This window comes from Pongo abelii, chromosome 4 (genome assembly GCF_028885655.2).
Source record: "Pongo abelii isolate AG06213 chromosome 4, NHGRI_mPonAbe1-v2.0_pri, whole genome shotgun sequence".
In the NCBI taxonomy this organism is placed as follows: domain Eukaryota; kingdom Metazoa; phylum Chordata; class Mammalia; order Primates; family Hominidae; genus Pongo; species Pongo abelii.
This window is the reverse complement of record NC_071989.2, coordinates 155,754,206-155,778,023: the sequence shown is the minus strand read 5'-3', so window position 1 is coordinate 155,778,023 and position 23,818 is coordinate 155,754,206. Positions and strand designations below refer to the sequence as shown.

Below are 23,818 nucleotides of genomic sequence, written 5' to 3'. Positions count from 1 at the left end.
TACATCCACATCATCTTCACTCTATGTATGTTCCTCTGTGTCCAAAGTTCCTCTTTTCATAAGGACACCAGTCATACTGGATTAGGGCCTACACTAATGGGTTCATTCTAACTTGATTATCTGGGTAAAAACCCTCTTTCCAAAAAAGATCATTGTCTGAGGCACTGGAGGTTAGGACTTCAACAAATCTTTCTGAGGGAGCACAAATTAACATATAGTATCTACCCACTAAAATATGTATCTAAACTGAAGTTTTATGCTATTTGGTAAACAGCACTGAACAGCTCATCTGACCTTGAGGATATCTTATTATTATAAGAGTGAAAGTAAGGGCATCTATATTTAGAACAGGGCCTTTGAAGAAGGTAATTCTACATTTGAATCTGGTCCCCATATACTGACTGTATATTGGCAAGTTGCTTAATCCCCTCAGAGAACTGTTGATTATCAAGTTAGGTGGTGTGTGGAACCTGCCAATTAGCACAGTATGCAGTTGTTGGTATAAGCAATAAGTGATAGCTCCTATTAAGTCATTAAAAAAGTGACATAGGTACTTTGTAGTATAAATTAAATAGTTAAAAAACTCTGAAATACTTCCAGGAATTAGAAAAACATCTCTCCAGATGACTCATTCCCACATGCTTCAGAAACCTGAGGTGTCACTCTGTTGGCAAATTTATTTATTAGGAGCTCACCTGTCACTCAATGATCATTGACTAAAATGATTAGCTGCAGAAATTTCTTATTTTTTCCTATAAATTGTCATCTCAAGAAAATAAAATGTGACTGCTAAGATAGTACAGTGTGTGAGAATTAGACACAAAGGTGACATTCCAGCCCAGATCTCTGCCTGAAATAAACTAAAGACCTCAGTTAAAACAAACATAATTTTGGCCCACAACCGAATTGCAAACAAGACCTTGATTGGTAAACGTGCTAACAGCCATTTATCACAAGTCACTATCACAGGCTCTCTAGACAGGTCATTACAGTTGGGCAGCCTTCTTGGAGGGGAACGAGTGTGTGGTAGAGCAGAGAAACAATGAGGAGGTCATATTTTGAAGAGCAGCCTACCAGGGCAGAGAGGAAATCATCCTAGAATCTTAGATATAAAAGAATCATTTCTGATCACTTGTTGAAATATCCTCACTTCTTCCTTGACAGGGAAGTTCAGGGCTATATTTAAGGTCATAGCAGAAATTGGTATGGAACTGTGATGCAGTGCAACTTCTTTAGAGGAAATGTGGTGAACAGACTGTGTGGTGAACAGACTGTGTGGTGACCCCCAGGATTCCCAGCTTTTGGTGTTCACACCCTTGCATAATTTCCAGCCCCTCAGCATGGGCTGGTTCCATGGTTTGTTTCTATCCAACATTACATGGCAGATGTGATGGTTTCACTTCTGTGACTGAGTTATGTTACAATGTTATGTATCATTATTCAAGTATGTGTACTCTGTTTTCTTTCTAGCCAACTTACTCTACAGTATTCTTCTCCTTGTTAAATTTGAAGAAAGTAGCCGCCATGAGTCCTACAGCCACAAGGAAATACCTTCTGCCAACATTCTGACTGAGTTTGGAAGTGGATTCTTCTCCAGTTCAGCCTCCAGAAGAGAACCCAGTTCTGGCTGACACCTTAATGGCAGCTGTGCCGAGAACCCAACTAGACTGTGCCCAGACACCCGACCCAAAGAAACTGCGAGCTGATAAAGGTATGTTCTTTCTGGTCACTGGGTCTGTGGGAATTTGTTACATGGCATACAAAACTAATCCAGCAGAGTGGAAAGGCAGCCCAGAACTCCACATGCTGTGGACGCACAGAGGAATGTGTGGAATAAATTGAGAATTTGCTGAAGACGACATCCTCCACAGCAACTTTTACCTTCTGCACTCACCCAATGGTTACATGTACATACTGTCCTCATTCATTTGTTCAGTCATTGAATTATCCAGCAAGCACTCTAGTTTAGATCCAGTGCAAGTTGCTGGAGATTAAAACATAAGTGAGGTGTAGTATCCACCTATGAGGGCTTAAGATTTGAGAGGGGAGACAGCTTTTTATATAGAATATCATGGTCCAGAGGCTACAATTAGAGGTATAACCATGAGCATTGGGAAGATGCAACTAAGCATATTGTGTGTGTGTGTGTGTGTGTGTGTGTGTGTGTGCACGTGTGTGCACACACGTGCATGCAGGCACGCATGCATAGCTCAGGATATGCACATAACAGCTTTCATTCTTTATGGCACATGCCACAACATTTAAAAGCCTTTTGATATTAATGTTGAAGTGTTTACTTGACTATTTTTCACACTATAATATTAACAACTTCATATGACAGGGGGATTGTCTTGTTCCCCATGGGAGCCTGGCATTCAGAACACTGGCAAATGGGTACCCAATAAATAATTTTTGAATAAATATTTGGACTAGAAGCATTATTCCTAAGATTTTTTTCTTCACTGTCAAGATACTGATTTCTAGAAGAATGATAGGGACTTCTCATAAGCAGCTACTCCAGCCCAAGAGGTCATGTGTGAGAAATAATTTCTATCTGCATTTTATACAGTCCCTAAGATGAATCTGGAATCAGTTATTGGTTCCAATGAGTACAGCAAAGAAGGTAAAGGTGATAAATAAAAATACCATCCTGTGTTTTTCTACACAGCCATAAATTTTCTTTTATTTCTCTTCAACATTTCGGTACTCAATGGAAAATGAAATTTTTGCAACTCTCTCTGTTGTACTGCAATTACTTGCACAAATTACTCTAATTAGATTTTTTATCTCGTTCCTATAAAAATTTAGCAAACAGTGAGTTATAACCTCGTTATAGTGGGGGGTAATTCTCAGAGGGAAAAAACAATCAACCATCCTCTCAAATGGTATTTTGACCCAAAATGACTTACTATTTAATTGTCCCATACAATCCATCTCATTAGCTTAAATTCATAATTGAGTCTTCTTTAAGATCTGACAAGGGAGTAAACAGAAATTTGTCTTTGGATTATAATATTAAATAATTACTTTCCACCAGATTGTTCATTGGAGAGGCTTTGGCAATCAACAAATAGAACAGTACTAACCCTGTAGAGGAGATTGTAATGAGTTTCGTTTTCCTTATTTTTTAAATAAAAGCAAATAATCACTTTGTCCATCATTTAAAGCATTTATTTGCAGATTTCAAGTAAGCAAAAGAGAATATTATACTTCAAACTGGCCAGTCTTTGGAAACTAAAGCTGATTTTCAAGCTGTACTCACACAAAATGTTTGACTTCTTGACTAATAAGAAAGTTGTCTAATTGCACAATTCAAACTTAATGGTTATTATGCAACCCTGTGTCTTTAACAACGATAGAAAAGAAAGATTCTGAAATTGAAGAAAACTAGCTGAATATTCTACATATTTGGGAAACTACCAAAAGTTCAAGTCCATGGATTTTTAAACATCCACAAAATAAAACTCCATTTATGTCTTAATGGGGATTTGTGGCAGAAACAGATCTTATGGTTTTTTTTAAAACATCATTACACTAGACATTTCTGGCAGAAAAGCTGAAGTGAAAACAAAATTTTAAAAAGAGCCGCTTCTATGTTAACACAGGGAAACAAGTGAGGACTTTCATCCATTGAGCTCCTCTTGCTAGGCTAGACTTGCTGTGTGCTTTGGCTGTTAAAAGTCCCCTTTACACCCTCAGAGCTCTCATGAGACTTGCTTTCTTACTCCAAACCAACTTCTCTGAAGTACTTGTCTTTCTCACACAATTTAGATTCTAGTTTTAGGCTGTTCTCTGTATGAGCTCTCATGAAACTTGTTTTGTGACTCCACACCACCTTCTCTGAAGTACTTGTCTTTCTCACACAATTTAGCTTCCAGTTTTAGGATGTTCTCTGTCTGTCCATTCCACATGTAACACTTCCGTCTGTGTGTGCCCGAGGCAGGTGGCCATGCATAGGTGTCCCGTGCTCCCCTCAGAGCTGCAGCCATGCTGAGCATCTGCAGGCTGGAGAGTGGTGAAGAGCTCTGCATTTCCTAAACATAATGCTTTCCCTACTTACTAGCCATGCAACCTTGGGCAAGTAATTTTTCAGAACCAGAGTTTCATCGACGGCGAAATGGGGACAAAGTGCCATCAACCTCCTGGAGCTATGGGGAGACTGAGTGAAATAACTTACAAGTGCTTAGCAGGCAGCCTGGTACCCAGGAAGCCCTAAGCTAACAGCAGCCTACGGCGGCTCCTACTTTCACGTATTGCTGACTGTTTATGGGTAATTTTGAATCTTCTACTATGTCCAAAGGCAAAATGTAGATTTTAATCTAAAAGTAGGAAGTCACGTATTTTATATCTTCAGTTTTATGCAGATGTTCTCTCCTTGTCCAGGAGATCTACTGTACTTTCATTGATTCTTTTTTTCATTCTCACTTTTAATTTCTAGGGACTCAGCATGTATTTTACAATCTAATCTTTCTAAGTAACTAAAAGGTGTTTTATCTTGAAGTCAAATACAACATGAATGGTGCTGATTCTTTTGAAGAAGGAGATTTTAAAAAGAATTACAGTATTCAGAAGCTTATATCTCTTCTGTATTGCTTTTTGCATTCTCTGGCCCTGGAGCCCTAGTCTCAGATTGCCAAAGTTATTATCATTTAAATTCCTTAAACAAAGGGATCACTGCTTCTTTTACCAAGTACATTTTTTTAAAAGCTATTTGACACCATTTCAAATTGATATCTGGTATTCTGAGAGCAGAAAATCCTGGTTATCAGAACACTGTCAGAATTAAAATGTCTATTTGAAGCTGGGCATGGTGGCTCACATCTGTAATCCCAGAGTTTTGGGAGGCTGAGGCAGGAGGGTTGCTTGAGCCCAGGAGTTCAAGGCCAGCCTAGGCAACATAGGGAGACCCTGTCTCTACAAAAAATAAAAAACCAAAAAACACTGCTTTGAAAAGCCTTAATGATGTTGACATAGGTCCTGAATTGCCTAGATTATTTATGGCTTTTGACTCTTCCCAGTGCAATTATTAATATTAATAGCATCCTCTTTAGCTCTCAGAGTGTCCTGGTTTGGATGATAAATTACATGATTAAAGTAAAGACCAAGGTACAAGTAGGTCTGAGACCTTTGGATTTAATGTCCTATATTTGAATCTTTCCTGTTTGTACGCCTGAACTTCTGGTCAATCATTCATTCATGTGGCTCATATTTTTTTCACATTCTGGTTATACAATGAAAAGCAAAACATGCAGAGTTCACAATTTTGTAAAGGAGACAAATGAATTAATTACACACCAAATGTCACAACTCCTCAGGAGAGGTACAAAAGGGTATGAGAGCCTGTAAAATATAACACCTGGGAGGTGGGGGGAGAGGTGCATAAAGGCTGCAGAAATGCACCTGAATAGTTTTTGATGCCAGAAGGATGTCACCTCAATTTAACACTGCACTCAAAATGTCATCCTGTTTGCTTTCCATACATTTACCATGGTGAGGAGACATTTCAGTACAAAAAGGCCCTTCTGAGAACGGGCACTAAGTAATAACTGTGGGTGTGATTGAAGGGCAAAAAACCAGAAAGTTAATCCTTGGTTTATGATTTAAGTGGCAAAATGATGACGATGACGAGAGAAAAAGAGAGGGAAAGAACAGAAAAACAGTATTGGGTGTTAGTAAGCTCCTTGGGGAAAAATTGTATCAATATTTTTGTTGTTGTTTTTCCCTCCTGAATTCCTCTTGGAACACAGTTCTAAACACATGGAGAAAATGCTCAGAGAATTGGTCTTTTGATGACCAAGAACATGAAGCCTAAAGAAAGAAGGGACAGAACCCAATTTCAAACAGGAAAAGGAGAGAGAGAGAGTGAAAAGGCTCTGAGGCCATGCTGGTTTCTCAAGGTCACTGCCTTCTTTCTGATATCTGTGATGTCACAACCAAGATAGGCTGTGGTTGGCAATTTTGGGGAGAATGAATGAGCAGGAAAGTTTTGAGAGGGACTCCATAGACTAATAAGTATGAAGAGTCTCTCTTCAGAAAGAGCTATGAGGCACCAGAAAACCAGTATGGGAAGATGAATGCTTGAGAACAGGATTTCTAGTTATTGAAAAAATACCAGGTGTGCAAATTCACTACTGAGATCCTATGTAATTAACTGGTCTGCTTTCATTTATCTGGTGCCTGAAGAGCACACTTCCAATACAAGCAGGCCCTTCCAAAGAAGGAACATTAAATAAAAACTAAATGTAGAGGGCCAAGGCCAAAAAAATAAATAAATAAAATAAATAAAAGAACTGGCCTGTGGTACCTGCACAGAGAATCTATAAATTCTGATGCTTCACCTTCATCTATAGGCTCTGTACTCATCAAGATAAATTATAGGCTGAGTACAGTGGCTCACTCCTGTAATCCCAGCATTTTGAGAGGCTGAGGCAGGAGGACCACTTGAGGCCAAAAGTTGGAGACCAGACTGGGCAACATGGTGAAACCCCATCTCTCTAAAAATATATATATATATGTAGGTTTAAAAAATAAATTACAGGTCAATGTCAACTGGTGGTGGTCAAATATTTTATCTAGCCAACTTTTTACTAATTGAGACATAATTGTACTTAAAATCTCAGCAAATTCTTCAAGGATGGGAGATGACAGCAGCAGAGTCACATGTACTGATTTTTCATTTAATGATGTATAATCAGTTAATGCATATATTTCATACGTGTAAGTAATGTGAAGTGGTATCATAGAATTCTGACTTTGAGGTCAGAGAGATCTAGGTTTGAATCCTGGCTATGCTATTTGCTAGCTGTTTGTCCTGGCAAATCTTTGAGACAGTTTCTTTATCTGAGTAATGGGAATATTATAATGAAATGTGGAATCTTTGCTGAGTTTTGAGGATTTAATAAACTAATGTACATAAAGTACCTAGGAGTGCCTGGCACATAGTAAGTCATCAACCAGTAAACACTAGTTGTTTTGATGTTGATTAGTAGATGTTTTGATGTTTGATATGTTTACAATTCTTATAAGTAAACTGGGTGCTAATTTAATGTATACAAGCCATGATTTTTTCATATGTAATTCTAGTCTAATTACATCTGCTCTGATCATTTATCTCAGGTTATTTCAGAGATCAAATGAGATACTATATATAAAATCATCATTAAAACTACAAATTTCTTTACTATAAAGTATTATCTTTTCTCTCTATTATCTCTATAGCTTTATGGTTTCTTATGTTATTCGTATGTCTTTATTTACTACTAATGCTCTAAATGCAGAAGACATTGCTATTGCTTTTTCTACCTCCATTTGCAGTACATACATTAGGGATTAATTTAACATAGACTGCAGGACAGCAAATATTAGAAAGACTCAAGCTTTTTTCCCAAAGAACTTTCTTTCTTTTCATTCTATTTCTTTCCCTCCATGTGCTACCTCCATTTAATTATTTATTTAATATTTATTAGGTTTCTATATGCCACCTTTTCTCCTGTCTAAGCTTAGTTATAAAATAGTACCAAAATTCATTGATTGTGATCTTGTTGTTTACTGTGACCTTTGGCAAATTAAGCTCTATGTGTTCAGTCTTTTAAAAAATCTGCAAAATGAGGACAATCAACCTAACTCAGGGTACTGTTTCAAGAATTACATGAGGATTAAATGTCATGTTCAATAAAAATTTATTGAAGGTAGCCAGTTGTGGATTCTCTCCTTGCATTACGTTCATGGCTGTCTCCTTGGACTTGACTGACCTGTGAATGATGCGCTGGCTCTGCAGGTAGTCCAGGGCCATGACCAGCTCACAGATGAAGAGCTTCACTGTTTCTTCCTTGAAGCGGACGTTCTGTTGCAGATGATAACGCAGGTCTCCACCGAGCAGGAGGTCCACCACCATGAACATGTCTTCCTCATCTTGGAAGGAATACCTGAAATTGCATTAGAAGAGAAAACTTATCAAATATATTTACACATTAAAGAGTCTCAGAGGCAAAAGACCCTACAGATCAGAGCAGAGTGTTCTTGAGCTAAGAGCTCAGACTTTGGGAGTAGGTGGTCTATCACTAGCTCTATCACCTTAGGCCTTTAGTTTCCTCCTGGGTCACATGGGAATAATAACCAAATTTGATCATACTGATGAATAAACAGGGTAATTATAATACTTATTGTCATGCTTGACATACAGTAAGCACTCAATAACTGTTTGTTCATGTAGCAATAAAACACAGAAAATGAAGAGAACCCAAGTTATCCATTTATTGCTAATGGTTGTATCCTAACCATATATTGCAGAAGGCCCATAAAATATGAGTTATGGGAACTCCTTGAACCATTCTCATGCCCATTTTTCTATACTAACAACATCATTGCCCAGCAACATTATAACAAATCATGTCCCACATTAATGATAAGGAAAACATATAAGAAGGGCAATGAAGAACTAAGCACACAGTACAAGGAAGTAATTCACTTTGGGATGGGGAAGTAAGAGAAAGCTTCTCAGTAGAGGTAAAACCGGAGCTCAATTTTGAGGAATGGTGATCACAGTAATAACTAAAAAATAATGCTAACATCTCCTGATGTTTCTACTGAGTGACTTTGTGGGCTCTGACACACTGTAAGTGTGACCCCAGTCCTTCCTCACGATGCTGGTCCTACGCTCCCATTCACACGAGGAAATGCACAAAGTTAAACACCTGACAAATGGTAGTGCCAAAATGTTCTCCAGGTGCCAAAGTAAAATTTGAAAAATACCAGAGAAAAATAGGATGCATGAAAGCACAGACTTCGGAAAGAACCTAGTGCAAGTGCAGAAAGGAGAATAGCGTGGATTTGCTGGAACAACAGGTATGAGGGGGAAGCTTGTGTCTGGAGAAGGTGGCAGAAGCCAGATCCCATAACAGGACCCTGTGCATGCATCTGCAATGACTCCCAGTCACTGAAATAGGCAGGATCAGACATGGGCTTCACACATGAAGGAGTGTAGGGATGAGGAATTAGAAGAGGAAATGAGACACAGAGAGTAGAATTGGCCTCTGCTGTGTACAAACAGTAGCTTGTAAAAATGCATTCCTACCTCTGTGATTTATTTTGTTTCCCTCAAAGCACAGCTGTGATTTCTATTCACAGTCAAGTTCTCTGACATGTTTCTTTGACATGTTTCTTTAGACATAATGTCATGGATATAACATTTTAAAGTTTCATTTGAATCAAAGAATTAAGTGCCTGCAAGCAGTGCCCAGGGATGCACATCACTTCCTAGTGACAACTTATTTGCTGAGGAAATAAATGTAAAATATCAATGATGGGAGAAATGCACTTAGTACATTTTCTTCTTTGTAATTATCATTGTGCTAAAGGAGAAAAGGGATACTTACAAACACCAGAAAAAAAGAAATTCAACAAAGCATTAATCTGAGGTGGTAACATTCTAATTAGCATTAATAGCACCTGATAGTTCAATAAATAAAATTTTGTTTACCACTGAAGACTGATTTACACAGAATATGTCTTGGAAAAATTAAGCTTTTAGAGGAATTTAGACAGAAACTCAAAAAGTGTTTTGTAAAAGCCTGAGAAACATATGCTTGGTATTGCCTTTTGGGAGATACTATTCTTCATCTCGATGCAATGACTGCCATTGGTGTATTGGGCGTGAGGAAAGGTCTTTGGTTCTAGGCAGTGTGGCACATAAGCCTTCCAACTGCAGCAACACAAATTATATTCACTGTGTTTTATAGGCCATTCAGTAAACAATATTGAACTGGTGAATCTGTAATCATACCTGGGACCTGCTGCACCTCAGGCTGTTCTCCGCTAAGGTAATAGAAAGAATGATTGATTGTGGGATGTAAGCAAGGCCTTTTAGGATGAGTGGCAGATGCAATAGGGATAATGAGATGTGTGAGGGTTTGGTACCAAAAGTCAGGAGAAGAGAGTACTAACCATAAACATAATTAGATGCCAATGCAAACCACCTACTCAGACCGGGTTAGCATACAGAGCAGACGTGATTCACTCCCTGCTGTTGACTATGTTAGGCTGCCAGGTGTAGTTCAGAAACCTGGTAACAGACCAGTGGACTCTTCTCGTATTATTCCATTTAACTCCAAGGGATTAGAATAAATTTCTTAAATTCAGCCTGAATGAACATTTTTACTGGGACTTGAGTTAAGCTCTTTTTATTCAAAGAACAAAGTGATAAAGGTGCTAGTTGTGGCAAGTTAATAACAGTGTTCGAATGTACAGGGGATTATTAATCAAAGACAGAAGAGGCCCAAGCAAGAGGCAACATGCTTCCCTTGGCCAGTAGAAATATAAATGTATTTAATCATGGAGGCACGTTTGGCTCTTAAAAATCATCTTTCTCCTTTGGCACATCAGAGGCCTCCATCTCAGATTTTTAATTCTCAGAGGGAGAGAAGATAAATATTTTATTATCCAGAACTATGCCCAGTAAAATATGTGAACATAACACAATTGTGCAATATCTAGAATATTCAACTTCATATCATCTGATTTTTTAAAATGAGTGAGTAAGAGCTTCCTTGTACCTCAGCCATTCATCACAGCCTCACTATTGCATTTCTGCAACTTTCTTTGGTGGGATATCATGGCTTATTTATTTCTTGGTTGACAGCTCCAAAATTAACAAGTCTGGTCCCAGTGCATTTGAAATTCATTGCAAAGTGTGCTCAGTAAGGAAGATAACTAGTAAAAGATCACCACCCTATTCCAACCCTACTCCACCATGCTTGACCCAGACCATTGCAATAGGCTATTCATAGCTCTGTCTGCGTAATCTTGGACCTCTTCAATCCATTCTCTACCTTGCAGTTATATTTTTACAGTGTGAGTTTTATCATGTCATCCAGGCTCAAAATAACCTTCACCTCTTTCCATGGTCTACAGAAACCTATGAGGTCTGGCCCTGTTTATTTTTCCAGCTTTATCTTGAAGATCTTTTCCTTCCATTCTCCAGCTAGCAATTCATGCCCCCTTCAGCCTTAGAAGCTTGTGATATGATGTGACCTGTGCCTGCACTCATGATGCTGCCCAGTACCTGGTTATATTTTTTTCACCTTTCAAGTCTCAGCTCAAAAGGCTTCTCACAGAAGCCTTTTCCAACACTCCATATTAAATGCGGTTCCCCTGTTACATGCAATGCCATATGCTTACACAGAATTTATCAAAGTTTGAAAATATTTTCCTGTGTGCTTTTAGATTAACTTCTTTCATTCCCAATATATCTCAGGATGCATGCTTGCTTTTACTCACCATTGGTGCCTCAAAACCTGTACACTGCCTGAAATACAGATTGAACAAATACCAATAGAAAACATAATCAATGAATCAAAGAAAGAAAGGAGAGAAGCAAGGTTAAAACACAAGCTTTGGGTGGGTCTGATGTAAATGCTCTAGGTTCTATGTTTAGAAATTAGCATGGTTACCAAATAAGCCAAAAGAGTCACTTATTTGGAAGTCATGGTAAATGGTAAAGAAGCAAAAAGAAAAACGAAAGTCACTCACATGCTTGAAGCCGTCTTACAGGGGCCATTTTGAAATAAATCTGACTCTGAGGGTTTGGAAGAGACTCTAAAATATTCTACAATGCAGTATTTTTCAAATTGTGGCTCAAATTCCTTCAAGGAGTTGTGAAATCAGTTTGGTTGACTGTGATAAGCATTTTTTAAAAAGAAATAAAATAGATCGAATAACATAGGATAAATGCTATTGACATAAGGTTAAACATAATGAAATTTGTTTATGAATATAGTGTCTCTCTGTGAGTGTATCTACTGGGTTATGATGAAAAACATTATTTCTCGTTATGGGCTGCAGTCAAAAAAGCTTGAAAACCATGAGAGTAGGGGAACCTACTTCCTATTGCAGAACTGTTGCACCAAATCCTCATTCTGATGCTACCCCAGCAAAGCTCCATTCTGAGCAAGGAAAAGCAAGAGAACATTGTCCTAGAACCTAAAATGATAGAGCAGGTCATTGTGTTTTTCTGACCCTGAACAGGGAGTGCTCACAGCAGGCTTTTCATGGCTTAGGGGAAGCATTAGCCCTTGTTAGAAGAGATCCCTGAAGAATAGCAAAGAGGAGGTTAGGATACACTGTCTAATTCATTAAGTACAAATTTACATTTTAAAACCTTTCTTTGGAGCAATGACCCATCATATTTTTCTTCTTATAGCTCTTCTTATAGCTCTGGAATGATTTTTCAAGGTGTACTTAGTGTGAAGTTCATTTTTTAAAAACTAGTATTATGCACCTAATTCATTCACCATAACAATACAGCAAACCCGCGGTTTCCAAAGGCAGATTTCAACAGTCTATAAAAACAATACCCCATTGTGGCCGGGCGCGGTGGCTCACGCCTGTAATCCCAGCACTTTGGGAGGCCGAGGCGGGCGGGTCACGAGGTCAGGAGATCGAGACCATCCTGGCTAACATGGTGAAACCCCGTCTCTACTAAAAATACAAAAAATTAGCCGGGGATGGTGGCGGGAGCCTGTAGTCCCACCTACTCAGGAGGCTGAGGCAGGAGAATGGTTTGAACCCGGGAGGTGGAGCTTGCAGTGAGCCAAGATCGCACCACTGTACTCCAGCCTGGGCTACAGGGCGAGACTCCGTCTCAAAAAAAAAAAAAAATACCCAGTCGTGTTTTTGTTTTTTAACTGAAATACTGCAATGTGACGATCTAAAGCAAAAGAAAGGTTAATGGCTTGGATAACACTGGAACCAAGCTGAGACAACACCCTAAATTATCTCTGTATAAGTTTAGAGGGAGGCAATTTACAACCTAAGCAGATATGTCAGGACTTTTAGTCGTTAATGTATCAGTATGAGAGCATTTCCACCAAGGCTTGATGAGAGCCACTGTTGGAAAGGACATGGAGAAATGGGTATCTTGTATGCCGTGGCTGGTAATTTGGTGAAGCCTCTTTTGGAGGACGATTCAAAAATATCCTTTAAAAAGCACATGGATTTGGCCTGTAATTTCTTTCTTTCTGTCTTTTTTTTTTTTTTTTTTTGAGACAGGGTCCCACTGTGTCATCCAGGCTGCAGTGCAGTGGCACAATCATAGCTCACTGTAGCCTTGACATCCCAGGTTCAAATGATCCTCCCACCTCAGCCTCCTGGGTAGTTGGAACTGCAGGTACATATCACCATACCAAACTTTTTCTTTTTTTTTTTTTTTTTAATTTTTAGTAGAGGTGAGGGCTCACTATGTTGCCCAGGCTGGTCTCAAACTCCTGGCCTCAAGTAATCCTCCTGCCGTAGCCTCTCAAAGTGCTGAAATGACAGACATGAGCCACCACACCCTGTGTTGCCCTATAATTTCATCGCAAGGAACTTTATGGATACACTCGAAAAACTGTGCCAAGATATACATATAAGGATACTCATTATATCACATAAAATTAACACCATTTACATGCCCATCAATAAGGGAGTATGCGGATAAATTATAGTAAATTCATACTACAGATTATATGGCATTTTAAAAAAAATGAGACAGATCTATGTTCTTTTTTTCTTTGCATTTCAATGGCTACAAAAAGGCAGATCTATATTCTGATATGGAATGATTTCCAAAATACATTGTAAAGACAAAAGAAGGAAACACACATATGCTAGTACATGCATAACACTTTTTTGAAAATAAGATAATCAGTTACATAAATGGTAGGATTATAAATCATTTTGGTTTTTACTTATATGTTTATATTTAAAAAGCCAGATAGATATAAGAAAAATATTTCCTTCTACTCTGATATATCTAATACATATTGCCTTATCAGGAAAGAAACTAGCAAAAATGAGTCAGTTATCTAATCTTTATAAATTATCTAGGCTAGTAGTGGTCCTGAGATCCTCAGTCTTTTTTATTTTTTCTGATTGTTTTATAAACTTTTCTTTTTAAATAAAGAAATTTTTATCAAATGTTTGCATCCTAGAGTTGGATTCAAACAAGGCCCGCCCACTGCCATTGACGTATGTGGCAGTCTTTTTTATTCTACAGCTTCCCTGACCAACTATTATTCTTTTATTTCTAGTAATTTTTTGTTGAAAAAAACCCAAATGTGGGCCGGGTGCGGTGGCTCACGCCTGTAATCCCAGCACTTTGGGAGGCTGAGGCGGGTGGATCATGAGGTCAGGAGTTCGAGACCTGCCTTACCAACATGGTGAAACCCCATCTCTGCTAAAAATACAAAAATTACCTGGGCATGGTGGCGCACACCTGTAATCTCAGCTACTCAGGAGGCTGAGGTAGGAGAATCGCTTGAACCTGGGAGGCAGAGGTTGCAGTGAGCCGAGATCACACCACTGCACTCTAGCCTGGGCGACAGAGGGAGACTCTCTCTCAAAAAAAAAAAAAAAAAAAAAAAAAAAAAAGAAAAGGAAAGAAAAAGAAAAAAAAAGCCTCAATGTTTGCTGTAGTATTTTCACAGTCTGGACGTTGCTGATTGCCTTCATGTCACGTCTATCTATACATTCCACAATTCCTTTAGTTTGTAAAAATTGGTGGTTAGATCTAGAGGCTTGTTCAAGTTTAGGTTAGGTTTTTTTTTTTTTTTTTGGCAAAACTAAAACTATTTCACAGATAGTGGTATGCACTTGATCAGGAGTTATACAATTAATAAGTCTACATTTTGTGTGTGGCATTATCAGTCATTAATTATTGTTGTCTTGATCCAAAAATTCCTTAGGGATTGCGATATTTGAATTCTATCATTTCTCCTTAATGTTTTAGCTGGAGTATTTTTATACAGAGAAACTTGCTTTAATCAATTATTAGTTACTCCGAGGCACAGTTCATATAGGAAAGGTACGTTTAAGTCTTCCTTTTTTTTTTTTTTTCCCCAGAGACAGGGTCTTGCTCTTTAACCCTGGCTGGACCACAGTGGTGCCATCATAGTTCACTGCAGCTTTGAACTCCTGGGCTCAGGCAATCCTCCCACTTCAGCCTTCAAGTAGCTAGGACTAAAGATGTACACCACAATGCTCAGCTGATATTTTAATTTTTTGTGGAGACGGGGTCTTACTATGTTGCTCAGACTGGTCTTGAACTTAAGTCTTTCCTTTATTTACCACTTTTCAAAATGATTTGTTTGTTTCCTGGAATCCTCCAAAAGCAATCAATATACTTAAAAATATATTATAATGAACTCCTGGGTTTGATGTTATTATTCTTATTGATGTTCAGTTCATAATGTTCATTCTTCAGCCAGTAGGAACATAGTCACGTTAGATCATGTGTTATTTTGACATAACCCTAGTAAGTTTTGACAGCTTTATAACTGTAGAATATGAAAACATATTGCTGGCTATCTTGTATATTTCCTGTTTCAGACAATCTGGGTGACAGGAGTGTCTGCTGCTATAGATGTATAGTTATAGATACACACATATTCAAAGGTAAAGTAAGATAAACACATCACACATTTCATAATAATGCTTTCAGTTTACATTCAAGATTACAGAAATTCTTAACCTCTTCAGTCTTCTCCCTCAATGAAAATCTTGGTTCTCAATGACATCATTATAAATACTTGTTGGTTCTATCCCACTGTATACACTCAACACTTTCAAAGTGACAGTATCAACATTACCCCCAACAATGCCATTACTGAAAACACTTTAAGATATTTTTGCTGTTCTTTTTTGTTATTAGGATATATTCTACTGATGGTATACAGTAATTTTCTGTTCAAAAGTCACTTGGAATAGTTCATTTCTGTGCGGCTATGCCACAAACTGGATATATACTTAGATTAATTGGTTTCATTTTTTTTACATTTCATTTTTGGGATTGTTTTAAGATTTAATTTTGTTTTCTAGTTATATAAAGTATGTACATATTTTCAAAGTCAAATACGAAAAACAAGGTATACTGAGAAAAGTCGTGCTGTTATCCCTGTCTTCTGTAATCCCTCCTTTTCCCCACTGGTAACTTCTTGTATTTTTTTCTATTGTGGTAAAACATACATATCATATAATTTATCATTTTAACCACTTTAAGTACAATTCAGTGGCACTATGTACATTCAGAATGTTCTACAACCATCACCACTGTCCATTTTTAGAACATTTTCATCATTGCTAACAGAAACTCTGTACCCATTTAATAGTAACTCCTTATTCCTCCTCTCCAACCCCTGGTAACCTCTATTTTATTTTCTGTTTCTATGAATTCGTCTGTTCTAGGCATCTCATCTAAGTGGAATCATATAATATTGGTCCTTTCATGTCTGGATTATTTCATTTGTTATAAGATTTCAAGGTTCATCCATGTTGTAGTGTATATCAGAATTTTACTCCTTTATAAGGCTGAATAATATTCCACCATAAGCACATACTATGTGGTGTTTATCCATTCATCTGTTGATGGACATTCGGGTTATTTCTACCTTTTGACTATTATGAATAATGCTGCTGTGAACACTGGTGTGCGAGTGTCTATTTGAGTCCCTGCTTTCAATTATTTTGAGTAAATATCGAATAATGGAATTGCTGGATCAAATGGAAACTCTATGTTTAACTTTTTGAAGAACTGTCCAACTGTTTTCTTCAGTGGCTGCACCACATTACATTCCCACTATCAGTGTGCAAAGGCTCCAATTTCTCTACATCCTCTCCAACATTTGTTATTTCCCATTTTTTAAAGAGTAGTACTGGCTCAGTGTGGTGGCTCACACCTATACTTACAGCATTTTGGGAGGCTGAGGCAGAAAGATTGCTTCAACCCAGGAGTTTCAGACCAGCCTGGGCAACATAATGAGACACTGTGTCTACAAAAAAAAAAAAAAAAAAAAAAAAAAAAAAATTGGTGCGGTGGCACATGCCTGCAGTCCCAGCTACTCAAGAGGCTGAGGCAGGAGGATGACTTGAGCCCAGGATGTTGAGGTTGCCATTTTGTGATCACACACATTGCACTCCAGCCTGGGAGATAGAGCAAGATTCTGTCTCAAAAAAAAAAAAAGAAAAAACAATAGGTGTGAAATGACATCTCATTGTGATTTTGATTTGCATTTCTCTAATGTTTAGTAATGCTCAGCATCCTTTCAAGTGCTCACTGACCATTTATTTATCTTTTAATGTAAAACTACTGAGATTCTTTATCCATTTTTAAATTGCGTTTTCTGTTTTTATTATTGACTTGGAAGAAATCTTTGTTTATCCTTTTTTTTGATATGGAGTTTCTCTCTTGTTGCCCAGGCTGGAGTGCAATGGCACAATCTCCACGCACTGCAACCTCTACCTCCCAGGTTCAAGTGATTCTCCTGCCTCAGCCTCCCAAGTAGCTGGGGATACAGGTACCTGACACCACACCCAGCTAATTTTTGTATTTTTAGTAGAGACAGGGTTTCACCATGTTGATCAGGCTGCTCTTGAACTCCTGACCTCAGGTGATCCACCCACCTTGGCCTCCCAATTTGCTGGGATTACAGGCATGAGCCACAGCGCCTGGCCCCTTAGTATATTCTAAATGCATATCCTTTACTAGATATATGATTTGCAAATATTTTCTCCCCATTCTCTGGGGTGACTTTTCACTTTTCTGATAGTGACTTTGAAGTATAAAAAGCATAAAAGTTTTCAATTTTGATGGTGTCCAATTTATCTACTTTTTTTAGTACTTGTTCTTTTGGGGTCATATCTAAGGAACAATTAGTGATTACAAGGTCTTGATCATCTACTTCTATATTTTCTTTGAAGAGTTTTATACATGAAGTTCTTATATTTACCTCTATTTTCCATTTTGAGCTAATTTTGTACATGGTGTGAGGTAGGGTTCCAATTTCATTCTTTTACATTTGGATATACAGTTGTCCCAGCACCAGTTGTTGAAAAGACAAATTCTTCCCCCATTGAATTTTCTTGGCACCTTGGTTAAAAGTCAATTGACTGGAAATATGAGGTTTTATTTTTAGATGCTCAATTCTGTTCCATGTTTATCCTTATGCTAGGACTACCCTATCTTGATTATTGTAGCTTTGTAACAACTTTTGAAACTGAAAAGTGCGAGCCCTCCAACTTCGCTCTTCTTTTTCAAGATTATTTTGGCTAGTCTTTGAATTTATTGAATTTTGAGTCCCTTGGATTTCTATACACATTTTAAGATCAGCTTGTGAATTTCTGCAAAGAAGCCAGCTGAGATTTTGATGGGGATTGTATAGAATCTATAGATAAATTTGAGGCCACAGTGCTTTTTTCACTTAACAGTATACTCTGGAGAGCAAACCACACTAGGAAATAGAGACATTTCTCACTTCTTTTCTCAGGTGTGCAGTGCTGCAATTTATGTATGTCACATGATTACTCAACCTGTCCCCACTTGATGAATATTCAGGTTGTTTCCAGGTTTTTGGCTAATATAAATAGTGCAACAGTGAAAAACTCTATGCATATATCTTTGTTTGTTGTTGTTGTTTTGTTTTGTTTTTTTAAGACGGAGTCTTTCTGTAGCACAGGCTGGAGTGCGGTGGCATGTTCATAGTTCCCTGCAGCCTCCACTTCCAAGGCTCAACCTGTCCTTCCATCTCAGCTTCCTGAGTAGCTGGGACTACAGGCATGTACCACCACGCCTGGCTAATTTTTTTTATTTTTTTGTAGAGATGCGGTCTCACTATGTTGCCCAGGCTGGCCTCAAGCAGCCTTCCCACCTTAGCCTCCCAAAATGTTGTGGTTACAGGTGTGAGCCACCACACCTAGCCCAGTAGTAGTACTGGCCCAGTGTGGTTGCCTTCTTGTATTCTGGGCAGTCTAACTTCATTATAGATGTATAGAAGAGGGTTTGCTAAAACAAAGATTTGTCAAAACAAAGGGCAAAGGTATATGTAATGTTTGCTTGATATTGTCAAATTTATCTCCATAGGGAGCATATCATTTTGAATTGCCACCAGCAGTATGTGACAGTGCCTATTTCAGCGCTTTCTCTCTCTAGAGTACGTTGTCAAATTTTCAGAGGTTTTTAACAGCAGAAAAACTCTTCAATAGACCAAGAAGCTTTGGAACTTATAAGATACTTACTTCTCTGTCTCATAAGCAGCCTTAAAAAGCTTTTCCAAAGAAAAAAATGCACCTGGAATGCCTTCTTAACACATATAAGTGATCGCACCCACTCTTGTGTATTTTGTGTGTTTATCCAGAATAAACAGCCTTATATCTAAAATTCATAAACGTGGACAACTTAGAATTTATGTAGATCTTTTGGGCAGTAAACAGAATGAATTTGACAGAACTACCATATAATATTTACAATAAGTGTTCAGGCCAGGGGCAGTGGCTCACACCTGTAATCCCAGCACTTTGGGAGGCCGAGGTGGGTGGATCAGCTGTTATCAGGAGTGAGACAAGCATGGCCAATATGGCAAAACCCTGTCTCTACTAAAAATACAAAAAAATTAGCTGGGAGTGGTGGCAGGCTCCTGTATCCCAGCTACTTCCGAGGCTGAGGCAGGATAATCGCCTGAACCTGGGAGGCAGAGGTTGCAGTAAGCCAAGATTGTGCCATTGCACACCAGCCTGGGCAACAAGAGTGAAACTCCATCTCAAATAAATAAATACATGTTCATTAAAACTTCCTTTTTAGCAATAAGAAACTTGTACATAAATCTCAGAAGACATAAAGACTCTTGGTTGGAGTTTATCTCCCCTGTAGTTAGTCTTTCCTGGCCTCTCCTTGACAAACGTAAATTAGATGTTACTCCTCTGTGTTTCCCCCTCTGCCCTTCCATGGCACCCAGGTATTTCTCCATCACAGAATGCTTCAGGCCTGGTGCAGGTGACTCACGCTTGTAATCCCAATACTCTAGAAGGTAGCACTTTTGAAGGCAGGAGGATCGCTTGACGCCAGGAGTTCAAGGCCAGCCTGGGCAACATAGTGAGACCCAGTCTTAAAAAGGTGTGTTTTTGTTTGTTTTTGTTTTAAAATTAGCCAGTATAGTAGCATGCACCCATAGTCCCAGCTACTTAGGAGGCTGAGGTGAGAGGATTCCTTGAGCCCAGGAGTTTGAGACTGAAGTGAGCTATGATTTCACCATTGCACTCCAGTCTGGGTGACAGAGCAAGACTCTGTCTCTTAAAAACAAAACAAAACACTTCAGAAATCTAGTTGTAGATGGCTGCATTGCATTATATTGTATAATCACCATTAATATTTTCTTTTTGCCTGAACTGCTCACTAATTGAACAAAGAATTTTGTGCCATGCTCATTTCTAACCATCAGCAACCCCTGGCATATAGCTTGGTACTTAATGAGCACTTGTTCATTCGATGGTAATTTTACAAATATTTTTTGTATGTTCATGTTGTGCAAGGTGCTGAGAATAAAGGAGTAAACAAAAGGACATGGTTTCCCTCTTCCTGAAGCCAATCATCTATAAAAGATAAACAAATATTTAACAAACAAATATGTAGTTATAAAATATGTCAAGAATTGTGAAAGAAAAGTGAAGGATACTGTGATAGAAACTAACAGAAGGACCCAAGTTTGATTGCAGGGGTCATGAAAACCTCACAGAAAGTAATACTCATATGTGTGTGATTCAAGACATAAACTATAGCCTCAAATAAAATAAGCAAAAATCTACAGTTTGCACAGTAAAAAAGATGGGGAGTGATTTTTAAAAATCATATAAGAGGTTACAGATTAGTTTTTCTTGATATTATGATGATTTTTCTGAAGCCCTGACCTTTCTCTGGACAGAGCATTAAATCATATTTCACAATCTGTTGGCTTACGTATATGGCTCTGGAGATTTAATTTATGAAGCTTCTCCAGGGAGAAATTTTGCTATTATTATTTTCTACAGAATCTCTTGAGATGGCCACCTCAGAGAATAATACAGCCAGTAAACAGGCAAAGCAGAATGCAAACATTTCGCTCTCCATATAAAAGGGCAAGCCAAGACAGCATGCTCAGATGATAATAAGGAACAATTAAATCAGACTCTTGCTTATAAAGTTCATCAAGCGTCCAGGAAAAAAAAATAAATGTTGGAAGTTAATACTTTTTGTGCTCCATGACAGTCACAGACTGATCACAGAGAAACTAGTCTAAGTTGGAGAGCTTAGGTCACTGATGGGATTGGAAATGGCCACTTGTGATTCAGCAAGTGGCTGGGCAGGCCTGGCTGGCGTGGGAGAAGTGCCCGGCGTGCTGAGTCATACATTGTGACTGGCCCTTCTCCAGAGCAGAGAGACAGGAAGTTCAGCTGGCACAATGTATTGTCTACCCTTCTGCCTCTCCAGCCAGAAAGGCAATTTATTTCCTTATTGACCAAGCTACACCACGTTCAGAATTGCAGGTCAGAGGGGGATGTACTAGAATTACTACCAAGTGAAGAGATTCTTACTCAGCCTTCAAGCCTTCATCCCAGGCTCTCTACTTTTAATGCACCCAATGTTCCTTTACCCGTCTAGTGATTATAGCCAAACTAGACCAATTGCCTCTTCAGAAATGTTTTGCTTTTCTCCTATCTCTGCTCTTATCTCAGGGGCTCTACTATTCATCTCTATTTCTGATGTCCAGCAGTAGAAACGCTACCAGGAAAGCAGTAATAATATGACATAATGGTTTTTCTCAGACCTAAGAATATTAAAGTATCAGTGGTTATTTTGTTTTACTAAAATATTTTAGTTTATCATGTTAAATGGCTCTTTGAAATTTTTAAGTTGATTTTGCAGTTGTAGCTAATTTTAAAATGTTTGATTTTAGAGTTGTAAAAGTAATGATACATATAATAACATTAAAATAAAATATATGTTAACACTGAGGGTCTTAGAGAATTTGGGGGTCAGGAGTTAGAATCCAGCTTTGTCATCACTTTCTGTTTTTGTGGCTATCGAAAGAAATGGAACGTGTCATCATCAGCATACTTATTTACAGGAACTAGTATTTGAAGATATATGACATTATACATGTAATATATTAGTACAGCACCTCAAAAATAAATTCTTAAAATTATTAGTTGTCTTAAAAAGTGACATTGCATACATACGATTCTTTAAGTTTCCCCAAGAATTTCCTTCCTGAGTTTCCTTTCTACGACTACGCTTTTCAATTCATCAGACTTAGTCACAGTGAGAATACCTCACCCAATTAAACTCCAATCCTGCTTAAACTCAATATGCTTTTAAACAGCAACAAAAATGAACTAGTGATCTATTAAGTGCAATCTAAGGAGAAAAATACAAATCTGCAGGATAGATTCTTGTTTAATTATAACTACAAGTCTCAAATGGATATTTAGAAAATCCTATTCTAATTCTCTATTAATTTCACAGATCTTCTTGGCATCTCAAAATTTCCTATACTCTGACCACCTTCATTCTCAGTTGATGGCCTCATATACCACAGGGAAAACACAGGCAATGGCATAAGAACTACTTCATCTGCCCTCTGACAAGCCCAGCAGCTCACACACATACAGACTTCAAACTCTGCTTTCTCTCCTAGTACATGAAGGAAGGGTCACCACTTCCACCTAAGGTCACCTCATTCACCTGTGCCCTGAGTCACATTCATTTCACCACCTACAGGACCTGACTTGGCAATCATCCCCCCTCTTTACTATATTACCAATTTCTTCCTCTCAATTGGCTCATTCTTGTTACCATTCAAACTTGTCTATGTACATCTTAAAATGTATGTAGGCATATATATAAATAGAATACATATTTATAAATAATAACATACATAATAAATAATATATGAATAATAATATAAAATATATAAAAATAAATATTTTATTGTAGCCAGTAATATACACAAGAGGATAATAGAACATGACAACTAGCATTTACTTTTGGAAGTCAAGATTGCTTTAATATTTACAAATCAACTTACTTCACTCATAATAGAAATGATCTCAGTAAAACAAAAGTATTTGATAAAATATTATACTCATTCATGTTAAAAAAAAAAACTTCTAGTGACTTAGGACAGAAAAGACACTTTCTTATTGTGTTAAAGGATATCTACAAATAACCTACAGCAAATATTTTATAAACTCTTGCTATATTAAAAATCTTCCCTGTGAACTCGGGAAAAAGAGACAAAGATGTCCATTATCACTACTTTTATTCAACATTGTTCTCAATGCATGTGCAATATGCATGGAAAGAAAAGGCAAGAAGATTGAAAGGGAAGGAATAAACCTGCCACTGTTAGTAAATTAAATGAATGTAAATATTGAAAATCCAAGAAAACCTGTGGGACAACTAGTATAATTAATAAGAGAATTTAGCCAGGTCACTGAACACAAAGTCAATATTAATAATCAATTGTATTTTAGTATATAAGCATCAAACTAGCAAGAAATACGATTTTGATAAATAATACCACTTGTAATCTTATCAAATACCTAGTCATCAGTCTACAGACAAATACGCTAGACCTCTACACTAAAAACTAAAACCAAAGAGAGAAATTAAGGTATATCTACATAAATAAGGAAATGTACATGCATATATATGTATATGCATGTACATATATATAAAAAACATACGAATTGGAAATTTGATATTTTAAAAAGATGTAAGTTATCCCTGAATTAATCTATAGACTCCATGTACCCAATATACATACCAGCAGCTTTAAAATACAAATTGAAAAGCTACTTATGAAATTTATATGGAATTTTAAAGAATCAGCTGTAGCCAACATAATCCAAAGATGAATTACTGAAAATCCAGTATAAAACTACAGTAATTAAAACAGAGTGATAAATAAGCAAGAGTATACAAATGAATCAATGGAACAGAGTCAAGAAACCCACACATAGATGGTGACTTGATTAATAA

At 37.6% G+C, this 23,818-nt stretch overlaps 1 protein-coding gene across 1 annotated transcript in view; it reads right to left on the bottom strand.

Moving 5' to 3' along the window:
- Positions 1–23,818, bottom strand: part of STK32A (serine/threonine kinase 32A) — a 151,981-nt gene that overhangs the window by 56,019 nt on the left and 72,144 nt on the right. The window contains 1 exon segment of the mRNA NM_001132142.1: positions 7,752–7,925. Coding sequence (NP_001125614.1) covers positions 7,752–7,925 — 174 coding nt within the window.